This window comes from Montipora capricornis, chromosome 3 (genome assembly GCF_036669925.1).
Source record: "Montipora capricornis isolate CH-2021 chromosome 3, ASM3666992v2, whole genome shotgun sequence".
Taxonomy (NCBI): Eukaryota; Metazoa; Cnidaria; class Anthozoa; order Scleractinia; family Acroporidae; genus Montipora; species Montipora capricornis.
Window position 1 is genome coordinate 53,661,742 of NC_090885.1, and position 12,500 is coordinate 53,674,241.

At 39.3% G+C, this 12,500-nt stretch overlaps 1 protein-coding gene across 1 annotated transcript in view; it reads right to left on the bottom strand.

The window, feature by feature from the left end:
* LOC138043387 (fibrocystin-L-like) overlaps window positions 1–5,227 on the bottom strand; it is an 88,367-nt gene extending 83,140 nt beyond the window's left edge. The window contains exons 1-5 of the mRNA XM_068889633.1: window positions 4,901–5,227; window positions 4,698–4,772; window positions 2,697–2,838; window positions 1,860–1,968; window positions 877–934 (exon numbers count right to left, since the gene is read on the bottom strand). Of these exons, the coding sequence (XP_068745734.1) occupies window positions 877–934; window positions 1,860–1,968; window positions 2,697–2,838; window positions 4,698–4,772; window positions 4,901–4,973 (457 nt within the window). The 5' untranslated portion in view covers window positions 4,974–5,227. The remainder of the gene's footprint in view (window positions 1–876; window positions 935–1,859; window positions 1,969–2,696; window positions 2,839–4,697; window positions 4,773–4,900) is intronic.
* Window positions 5,228–12,500: the final 7,273 nt, after the last annotated feature.

The following is a 12,500-nucleotide window of genomic DNA, read 5'->3' on the forward strand; positions in this document are numbered from 1 at the left end:
TAGACCAATTTCGGTATATTAAAATTCAGTCCTAAACAAAAGGCATCATCTCGAGGCTCTGGGGAATAAAATCTTTATATTTATTCCCCAGAGCTTCGAGATGATGCCTATTGCTTAGGACTGAATTTTAATATAACAAAATTGGTCTATTGTCACAGCTTAACTAAAGGAGGCACTCCAACCTATTCACTAAGGATATTGAGGGCATAAAAGAGGACTTTGACAGGGTTAAGATAGTGTCATGCTAAAGAGCTAATCCTCAAACGAGATCTAAGGAAACGTGCCGAAACTGAACCAAAATCTTCTAAGTGAAGTGCGTATGTTAGCGTGGGGCGCATGGAAGCCAGCCAGAAAGAGCGTTGATTTCCTAACGTTAAAAACTGGCTGTTGAAAAGTGTCTTTCCACTACTCTACCGGAAGAATAACCTTAACAATAAGAGGACAGGGTCAGATGTTTGGGAAAAAACGCATGTGACAAATTTTCTTTCATCCAAGATATCACGCTCATGAATACAAATTGAGCTGTTTAGTTTCTATATTTTTATCCCAAGTTACTCCGGCACTAATAAATTATTCAGTTCACAGCGCTCAGAACTTTACCCTCACAGACATGCTTGCACGAGATCAGATGAGCTCCAGGCGTGCAAACTGAATACAACATTTATCTACGTCTGTTGCAAACTGTAAAATCTCTCAAACATGCAAATAATCCTTCGAATAAGCATTTAATGGCAAGATGCCGCGTTTAATTCTCTCCCAGAGCAGAAATTTGAGGTCTTTGGCCATAGCTATAGTTGTGCGAAATAAGAAACCGCCCAGTTCTATTGACCTCGGAATGCCGAACGGCTAAACAAGTATTTAAGCCATTTGACTTACCAGGCAATCCGTATCTTGGTGTTATTGAAGTGATCGTGGGAGTCATTGCTTTCGTAAACTAAAACAAGAATAACAGAGATATTTACAGATGACGCTTAAAACGAACGTTTTCCATATTTTTTCTCAATAGGTCATTTCCGAGTTCATGTCTGCCTCCTCTTCAAAGCGAGTCTAAGTACGAAGTTTTTGCATGAAAATTAGTTTTCATTCATATGTGTATAAAGTAGAACTAATTACCATCACAAATACTTCGCATTCGCTTTGAAGATTCGCTTTGAAGAGAAGGCAGAGACAATATTGACCGGGCCTTTAGAATTTGCGTTTTGTGTGACCGAGGTTCAAACGTTGTCAAAGGCCCTTCGAAGGACCTTAAAGGAGTTAGAAGTTACGTATTCCTCCACGAAATGGGAAAAGGTCAGCGAGCATTAGACCATTCAACATCAGCATGTCACGGAATTCCTTGACTCATAGCATACAGCTGTATAGAATTTTCACACTGCCCTTTGAAGGACGTCGACCTTTACGGAGGAAGAAGTGGCGTATTCCTCCACCAAATGGGATACGGTCAGCGGCGAGCATTAGGCCATTCAACTTCAGTATGTTATGGAATTTCTTGACTCATAGCATACAGCTGCATAGAATTTTCACACTGCCCGGTTTCCCTTCCATTTCATTGTTGTCTTTGTCATTTTCCAGGCGAATCCGGTAAGCCTGCATTGAAGTAGGATCTGCAATACTATCATTTAGACCTGCAATACTATTTGCATGAGGGTTTTCTTTACAAATTTGGCCCTTTGAGATTTAGGATTTAGCTCATGCTAAAATTCACTCACAATTTTGATTTTCGAGTTCGAGGCTTGATGGTGAAATTAGCTAGTCAGACGTCATCACGCATAAGGACTAATTTGTAGAAGGCTCCAGGTTCGAGTGACAATTATTGTAAATTATTCAAATTATGAGCTAATTCTTCAAGACCACACTACCTTGTAAACACATTCACGTCCACAATATGCGCCTCGATCAGAGCTGTGCAGCCATTTTCCATCCACAGCAACTCTAATGTTGTAAATGTCTTCACCAGTGGGAGAAGGCCTTCAATACAAAAGCCAAAAACAAATCGGTCTCACTTGCATTAGTTTGAAGAGAAATTTCTCCGTTGGCTAAAATTTGATGGTAATAGAATCAAGTCTCTGAACGCTTTACTGTTTATTCGCCTCAGCTGGCCAAAGATTAACCACATATGGGCTCAACTTACGAATTCATTTGCCGTCAACACAGGAAGCACAGCCAGTCGTATCCGTCGGAATGTAGTTGATGAAAAGCACCTCAACAAAACACAGGGGCCAGCACATGAAGTTCCCTTTTCTCTCAGTGTCCGCATATAAGTTTTATTTCCCACGCCCAAAAATGCCGATTTCTTACATACTTCTCTTGCATGATTGGGCTGATCAAGGGAACATTGTAGGCATTCGAAAGATATCATTTCACAAGTGATCATACGGGTTTGGTTTTATCAATAGTGTTACAAGCTCAATAGACTAGATGATTGAATCGGGCCATTTTCGTTCACACATTTAAAAGTACTCGTTAATACTAAGCTAAGACGGAGTAAAAAATACAAAATGGCTGAAAAGGCTGTGAGAGTTTATTTTGGAGTTACGGCGGGGAAACATTGTGAGCTTTGAATATTTGACAAGAAAACCAACTGCTTGAAAATCGATGAATTAGCGAAAGGATCCTACAATTTTCTTTTCACAAACTTTTTCAATGGTTCTTTGAGAAGGTGTTATAAAAGCAAAGATATGAGACTATATACGCACCTCGTTGTACAAACTATTTGAGACGGCGTTGTATAATAAGGAATGACATCACATGGCACAACATGGGCTCGCGAAAATGATACAAGTGAGACGTTGTTGCCCAATTCATTTTGAAACTGATTAAACTGGTCCTGTGCAAAACCTGAAAAATCCCATGAATAAAACAAGTCAGAGGATAACTCAGAATATAAACCAAGTTCCGGGAGAGAATAACACAGAAATTATGCAACTGGAGTTTTAAAAATGAACTGCCGCAGGGAGAAAGACCGTCGTTTCGCAGATTGTGACTTGGATAAAACAGATAAAACTGAGTTAAATCATAGTACAGAATAACTATGAATACTGAGTAAGAGCTGGAAGTAAATTCTACCGAGTATGGTAACAGAACTTTAGTTTATATTCGTTCAAAAATATATAGTAAACCTACCAAAATCCTGCCGGGTTTCTTTCAGTTCATGAGTCACTGAACACTGATCATAAAGGGATTTAGATTCGCCTTTGTGGGGAACAGCTACTCGGCTTCTGCCATCAGCTGCCTCTCTTATTCTAACTTATTCGTCTCTTAAAAAATGGCATGGCAGATCAGTGTAACCAACAGGCTAGATATCAGCTAAAATAAAGGTTTCATTTACGTTTTCTCATTCCTGTCTAAGACTAATGCAGATATTCCATGTTACAGCCACATGAAAAAGCTCTTGTCAGCTTATGATGAGAGTTTCGCAATAAGATCTAGTGGAGGCAACTCAGAACTAACGTACAGGAAATCTCTCATCACTGAGGAGTTTAGACGGTGGTCTTTTCAGTGTGCGATACGGCACGCAGGCGAACCTTCCGCGTGGATAATTTGGTTTCAATGCAAGCCACGACCATCTATGCGAGACCGCGGTTCAAGGACCGAATTTTACTAAATCGCGGTGGAAACGTAAATCATTAAACGAGACGTGCAAAGCTCATTCCGGGACAAGTTTTGGTAATTTACGAAAAGAAAAAATGAAGGCGCAAAATTTACCATATATATTAAACACTATCTTTTTGTTAAAATTTGATTTAATACAGTATTCGGAGCTTACAGTCAAGATAAGCATAAGAGCATAAGCATGAGCATAAGAGAAAGCATATTAAATGCCGGATTTTAGAGAGCAATAAGTACCATTTAAAATATTGGCATTAAATTCTTTTGGCATTGAGAGCGCAAAGTTTACCTTACTGAGAAGTGCCTTATCATGCCGTTCGTTTCAAATTACCTAAAATAGACTTTATGAATGCTGGTTTTCTCAAAGCAAAACGTTCGCGGGATAAATAGCTACAATGAAATGAACATTAAGCAGTATACCATCATTGTTTAATGTTAGGCGCAGCTACATATTCAATCTAAAACTTTTCCATCAGCAGTTCTCGAGTTCTTCATCAGTCAACACCGATATTAACCAAAACGAAAACAGTGTAAAACACCTGCCGTTGACTGGTAAAATATAGACGACCATTTCAGTTAATACAAAAGTCGGGCGTTAAGGAGCACATAAGAAACTTTGAAAGCTGCTTTAATTCGGGAACCTTGCAATTGAGCCCCTTTAAGGGCTCAATTTGCAAATTTCTTTGATGATCATTTGAGTTATAATCCCTTGGTTTCGAAATTCCCAAACCCAAGTAGATCAGGTCTCCCGGCTAAGATCTAAAACAGTTTTAAGTAAATTGGCAATAGCCTGTTAGCTAAAACGACACATGTACTGATCCAATCAAGAAGATAAGAATATAAAGAAAGCTGACATTGAAATAAAATATCCCATGTAGTCCATCCTCAAGTGCCATTGTCTTGTGGTCACTCAGTGTACAGGACCTTGCTGTTAGAGGACTATAAAAAATCTTACGCCCTTAATATTAAGGTCTTCTGTGCAAATTACAAAATTGCGCAAGGAGAAAAAGGTTTTTCCGTCTTCTGCGATAAAGATAATGAAATGCGAATTAACGGGACAACTGGAAAGAAGAAATATATCAATTTACCATATCCTCGAATAGTCAATCTTGTTGCCCCTAACAAGCTTCCAGAAGTTGGCGTTATATCCGTCACTCGTCCAGCTAAATTGCGTAAACGATGGAGAAAGAAGCTCATCAATTTTTTTGGCTTGAACATATGGTTTGTACAATGCCGTGATTGTGTCAAAGCAAAGGCTGCATAATGATAAGTTACCGCAAGAAAACCTTACCTTGTATTAAACCCAGAAACTGAATAAACACAATCGCTAATGCTGGTAGTGGGCCTTTGATTTTGGTCTTCATCTTGAAGAGGAAAGCTTAGAGTTTCCAAATGCCACGTGCTTCACAAGAAGCCCTCGGTACAAAATCGCGTAATGTTTTATCCCAGTAGGGTATCCGTTATTCTTTTGCGACCGAATGAAATCAATTTGGTCGTTTAAAAACGTAGCAACTTAGTTGCAGTTCACTGAATGAATATCATTACTAGTGTTTAGATGAACTGTCAAATGGAATAGGCTAATTATATGCTTAAAGCACAGGCCTTGCGGCAATATCAGCTGATTTGAATCCTGTCTGGTATAAGTAAGTTTATATTTGCAGAACACACCTTTATGTAGCGATGCCGGGTTAAATTTGATACTGTTTACATATCACTTAATATAGTAACCAAAAACAAGTGATGGAAGGTTTGGTAAGAGGTACACGTGACAGTACAACACTTTGAGTGTTTGGATCACGTCAAGAGCTCTTTTCTTGTGAAAGAAAGCGTCACGTTCAGTGAACAAATGGCTAAGAGGCCAAACAGGAAGCAAACGCTGAGTTAAGGGCTGCAACTCTGCACGTGTGGAAAAAGTGTAAAGTTCGTTTGATAGAATTATTAGTGAGGAGTGACACGTTGAATTGCACAATATTTTTGTTGTTTACATTATAATTGCAAAAGTTGAGTGGCATTTGGTGACTTAATAAATCAAATGTAAGAAAATTCTTCAAGTCTTTACAGGGTACATGTGACGTCTAACGTGTAATAAGCAAACAATAATCTCTTAAGTCCTTATACATTAATGCCGATTAATACATGTCCATTCATCACGTCTAGAGTTGGCGAGAGATTATCTTAATGGGGACTTTTTGACCTTTCGTAAAATGAGGTGACCCAAAATGAGCAACATTCCACGATAGAAAAAGATTTTTGCCCAACAATACGCGACGTTCGTTTTCGTTTTCAGAAAACAATTAGTTTTCAGTAGAAATTCAGATTGGATTTAAGTCCGCGACAAGGCAGTCCATTTCAGGTCCACTTTCTTGCAGCGAAAAACGACAGGCTACTATTATCAAGTGAAACTGGCAAACGCCTACACTGGCAGTTCTTGAATGAAAACATTTTTTGAAGAAATAGCATCAGTAGTTCACAAGTCATACAATTGGTCAGTTTGCATACCTTTGCCTGTATTAGCCAGTATCAAAAGTACCATAATACTCTTTGTTTGTCCCTCCAAAATTTTGCATAACAGCATTGTTTCCAGTTTCTTTTGGGACCATTGTAAGTCCCAAGAGAAAATCAAAACAATGCTTTGGAGGTATTATATTTGACATCAAGATAAGAATCCAACTTACCCAGGATCTGAAATAAAGACTTTTTCATTTGTTTTTTAAAGGAATTTTTTGATATTTTAAATTCACTCTGTATTTTATTCCAAATTTTGACACCAAAAGGCGAAAAAGCCTTGGACGACTTGGATGATCGAGTATTGCAGTGAATGTGTGCTGTTTTTGTAAATAGTTTCACAATGTTGATTGAGGCACTCTGATTGTGCGCGTCAAACGTTAATTTGCTTTAGGAAGTTAACGTAACAGGCAGAATTTTTGCTTTGAAAAATAAAAGGATGGCACGTTCTCTTCGATCGGTATAATAGATATGGCGCAGAACTCGCTTAAATTGAAGAACCAAGATTTTGTTTAAATAAGCATTGGACGCATTGCTCCATAAAATGAGTCCTTAAGTTATAAAATTAAAGAATTGTAAATATTTATAAGGACAGTAGAGGGAACGACGTACCTCAGCTTTGCAATCATCCCTATTGTTTTACTTATTTTTATGACTAACAGAATTAACAAGGTTTTTCCATGACAAATTTTGATCGATTATTAAAACGCCCTAACATTTGATGAAACACAGGTTTGTTCTAACTGAAACTGACCCTTTTGTTTGTCTCACAATCTAAGAAACTTATTTGAGGAGAAACTGCATATAATTTCCGAATTCAACTCCTCTACTCTTTGCAAAAATGATGATGATGATGATTGCCAACAGACTGCCAACTGCTATTTGGCGTTTTGAGCCAGCTGAGGGATTATTCCAGCATCAGGATTGCTCGTAAATTAACTTCGCAGCTACGTGCACTCGCACCTATAAACACGGCGTTTACAGTTTACATGGGCTCGTAAGTAGTCTTGCCACCAGATAACATATCTTCATGATCAGCTCCTGCACCTCTGCTGCTCAGTGCGTATTAAATTGACCGACGATTGCTTTACGTCAGTCTTGTGACAACCGAGAGAATAGGTAACTGTGGTGGCGATAGACGAATCAAAAGCCTTTGTCTCAATCTGTCATAATCTATTGTTGATTGAATTGAATTGCTTATGGCGCTTCAATCAGCTGTGTAACGCTCATCCAGTCATATGTGGTTGACATATATCAGCGCGTTCCGTGTAATGAGTGCGTTTTCATACCAACGCGCTACGGAACACTTCATACTATTGTGCGAGTCTTTCTTCCACTGCTCTAACGGCTTGTTTCTCTACTGCTTCCTCATGAATGGAGAGGTTAGAGAGATTTAAAATCCCCTTAACAGCAAACGGGAAATGTCGGGCTAGATTTTTAATTTTGCCAAAAATCAAAGAAACTTGTTTCATTTTAGCTCATTTCTCGCCTGTTGTCTCAGTACACATATCGAGCAACTTCTGAAGTTAGAATAAGAGAATTTTCAGGCTTTTATATGTAACAAACAGCAGTCTGCCGTTTGTCGTTTCACGCTAACGCGGTACTAAATCGTAGTTCGCGCCTTCGTAAGACATGGGCTAGATCATTGCAATTTCTTGTTATTTGGCCTTCCTAACTACCACCACAGGCAGACAACCCCGAGGACGCGAGAGCGCGGACAGGATTGAGCCGTCATTGGAATTTGATCAAAATCAAATTAACCAATGAAAAAGCACAGATTTCCTCCAAGAGAGACAAAATTCCTGTGCGCATCATCTAGCGATAGCAAAAGCTTGAAAATCGAGCAGGATTTTGAGGTTGCAGAGCCGTGTAAATGCGATGATCTTTGTCAAGATGCGAGCAAAATTATCGACTTTTTAAGTGCCCAAGGCTGGGAGGCGAGCGACCTTTGGAAGTGGGAGAAATTCGGCTCAATTCTGGAGGCACTCGTCTATTTATATTGTATGTGACAACGCGTCGGATCTGAAGGGAAAATCGAAGCGTCCCAAAAACCCATCAAATCACTTAGGACAACACAGAAAATAGCGGGCGATTGAACGTTATTTATCTGACTGTCCATAACATGAATTTTCGATGGAACATTTTCCCCGATCAGTTGAATCGGCTGTTACAACTATCTCAAAATAACGTGACGTCACGCGCTCTCGCATCCTTGGGGTTGTCTGCCTGTTGCACCAGCTTATTAAGCACCTGCAACGGCTTTAGAAATGTGAAGCTCGACTTGTGTTATGTGGCTGCAATTTCGACCGCATCACACCCTTGTTGAAAGAACTTCATTGCCTCCCGATCGAGCAACGAATCATTTTTAAACTTTTATTCCTCACGTTTAAAGCCATGAACAATTTAGCCCCTGATTATGTATGTGAGCTACTCTACCAATATACACCTGGTAGATCATTGCGCTCCTCAAGTTTGGACCTTTTATTACCGACTCATTCCACCGTCTAGGCGATCAAGCCTTTTCAGTTTGTGCCCCGAAGCTATGGAATAGCCTTCCAGAGCACATCGAGCGATTCACAAATGTTTATGCTTTTACAACTAGTCTTAAAACTTAATATCTTTCAAAAGCATTTTCGTTCTGATTGGATCTTTTTGGCTTCAATTGATTCTACCGTGTCTTGAATTTAATTTTTAAGTTTATACTTTTTACTGATTGTAAAGTGCCTTAGAGCTTTTGTTAAGGCGCTAGACATAAGTGTATACATTAATTTAATTAATTAATTTAATCTCTCAATTTAGCACTGTGTTACGTGAAAAGGCAAACAGAAAAAAAAGAGGGGCTGCTGTTTGTTACAAAAGAAAGCCGGAAAATTCTCTTATTCTAATTTGTGTAAGTTTTCATTCAAGAAGTTACTTGACATCGTTAGGAACAATCAAACAAGCCTGCTTGACTTTTCGCAAAACGCTATACTTGAATTTCTACCTGACGCCTGAGTGTTGCGTATTTCGTAAACACGACGCTGAATCTCAGAAAAACCAAAGAGAACATGGGAGACTTGGTTCTTAAGAGGAGGCCTAACACTTATGATTGGGAATTTTTCCCATCAATGCCTCTTTGTGTTTGCTGTTTTATTCTCGGAACCTTCGAGTGCTGAAAGTATCTCTCCCAAAGCGGCCATGTAATGTTATGTTTATTATATAGATATTAATGAAATGTCCAGATTTAAAACAACTTGTTTTATTCATTTTCGAAATTCGAAATGATGAAAAAGTGGTCACCAACTACTAAAACACGCATGTTGTGTAACATGAAAGACGATATGAAAGTTATGAAAAGCAAATCATGATAATGTAAAATTTTGCACTTTAAATGTTAATGTAGCAGAGAATAATTATATTGAAGCACAAAAGTAACTTACAATGAAGACGACGCTCGCGTTTTATTGGCTAATGGTGTTCGTTACCATGACGACACCTATATTCTCACATGTGAAAGACAAAAATGATATGTTCACCGCGGCGCGCGGTGAAGATATGATTTTTGGTAAAAGGAGAAATCCTGGTATTTCATCAGTATCTATATAATAAAGTATGTTTACAACCGCCGTCTGTGTGTTATCAAGTTCTCATCAAGCTGAAATGGCCAAAGAGCAAGACTACTTATGATGTTACTTTTTAGGACTTTTATGTTGATCCTGAGGTCAGCAAGCGTAAAGCACCCTGCGAGCAGAGCCTCCGTAAAACTCACCAGAGGGCGAGCAAGAGAGGCTCTGCAGAAATCGTGTCCAAGTTTCTGGGCTAGTCACTCTGGTCAAACAGGTTTAGGCAGCGCGCGCATCATATATTTGGCAAGACGAAGGTCAAAATCGAGCCTTCAGTACGAAAATCAATATGGCGTCTATGAGTGCGATCGGCCTAGGTTTGGCAGGGTGGTTTAAAGGGACTGAGTCACGAAATTAAGCTAAATTTTGGCTGATACCAGAGGCCTTAATGCCCTGACAAAAAAAAACCATGGGGGAACGCGCGGGGACTAGAATGCCTTGCGCTTGTGCGGTTATTAGTATAGGTAATCACATGATTTCGAGTGCAATTTGGAATAACTAAGCACGAGTAATTTTTTTCATTCAAAGACGACCAAAATTGCACGAACCCGTATGGCGAGTGCAATAGGCCATTTCCGAGTTCATGTCTGCCTCCTCTTCAAAGCGAGTCTAAGAGCGAAGTTTTTCTTATGAAAATTAGTTTTCATTCATATGTAAAGTAGAACTAATTACCTTCACAAAACTTATTAATAAAATAAATGAAAAAGTCGAGATGGTTAGGTAGAAGAAACGCTGGCGTATCACGCAATCACGGAAAAATTGCGCCATAAATTACGCCATTCAGGGTGCGCGCTTGATTTCAAAACAAAAGATTTGATTGGTTCTGACCAAACCCTATTGTTTATTAGCCAGTCATAATCCAGTATTTCTATGTGTAATTTGCACTGGTATTACACTTTTGCACTGATGTACTTTTTGCACTGTGTTACACTTGAACTGCACTGCTCTCAGCCAATTAGAATCGAGTAATTTTTTTCATGTATATTATTAACTACTTTACGCTCACGCTCACAAAACTTAATTATTCTACGTCTAGCAAAGTTTCCTCGACGTGTGGCTGTTACTGCTAAGGAGTCCTCCTACAACAAAAGCCTTTTTGAGAGAGCACTACCACGGCCACATTTTTTTTCTGTAGAGAATATAATAACAGACACCGGGTACTCCATGCTAAGAGTGTGTTAGTTCTTTCACCGGGCCTACGGCTAGTCCTTACCAGAGAAAACTTGAATTTTTCAGACAAAAGCTTAGCTTTTCTCGTGGTGTTAGTCCTGCCAGGCTTCAACTAACCTGCGATCAGGCGTACTTTTCTTTTGACAGGGCGGAAAAGGTACGTCTGACACAATTTGCCGGTAGTCCAGAATCTGGACTTGAACGCTGGTTGGCCGAAAAACAATAGAGCTCTTGGAGCCTCTCTCCGATTGGTTACAGAACTGCAAAAAAATCGGTTAACAGCTGATGAAATGTGAACAGGAATGATGTTTAGGCTCTGTTTACAGCTGCTGCTTCGACTTCAATTTTTTTTTTTAATCTGTAAAGGAAGTTAGGGCAGAGAGAATGCTTTGAAAGAATGGTTTGTCTGAAAGGAGGCATTATAGTTGTACTTCCTACAGGATTTGGCAATAGCGTTATTTACAGTCCCGAACTCTAGAAAAAAATGCATCGTTCCACTTCCACCGACTCGAAAACTTTTGTAGTTGTGGTAAGTCCTTTGGAATATATTCGGAAGCAACGAAAAAGAACCGAATAGAACTTTAGTGCTGCTACATTCGGGGAATCAGCCGAGCTTGACAGAGAAATTCGACATTGTTTACAGAAGCGCTGAACAATGGTTTAGTGACACCAGAAACTCATAAGGGTTGAAATGTGTAACGCGCGTTCACAGCTTCCGAATGTTCAGTGCGAATTGATTGGTTGAATCTGTCATTGCTAAGTACCATATTTGGAAACTCCTCGCTCTTGTTGTTCCAAATATGGTACTTAGCAAATTGAATATTCTGAAGCTTGTTTCCCAGCACACAAGGGGTCGTTACACGTTTCAACCCTTATGGGTTTCTGGTGACACACAATGGGGTTTGAACCCGTGACATCGCGATTCCGGTGCGACGCTCTAACCAACTGAGCTATGAAGCCACTGACGTTGGGAGCTGGTCATTTGTGGGTTCTGCGAAGATCATAGCTTCACTTGATTTCATATCCGCAGTTCACACATGATTCATTTCATATATACCATTTCATCATTGATTCATTCATCTCGGGAACATTAGAACCCACAAATGACCAGCTCCCAACGTTAGTGGCTTCATAGCTCAGTTGGTTAGAGCGTCGCACCGGAATCGCGAGGTCACGGGTTGAAACCCCGTTGAAGTCCTGAGCTTTTCAGGCTTCTCTACGCAATTGCAAAAATTGCGTTCATAACTGCGAAGATCATAATAGCTTCACTTGATTTCATATCCGCAGTTCATATATGATTCATTTCATATATACCATTTCATCATTTAAACTTCAATCTGGCGCTGTAATGATTTAAGTGGGATATGCTGGATTCTGTTCATTAGCAAAAAGTTTCGTTTAAATTCAAGCGTCTTGATCAGTTTTTGAATTAACTCAGGTGTTTCTTGATCTGTATTTTCAGCTTGTATCTTGATACCCAAGTGGAGTATCAAGATACATGCACCTGACCAAAATGGGGCACTCCTTTTTGCCAATAACGGTATGAATAATTAATGAGTTTGATTTTTCCAAATCGCACCCTAGTGATACACTGGTTTTTACAAAAAGAGAAAA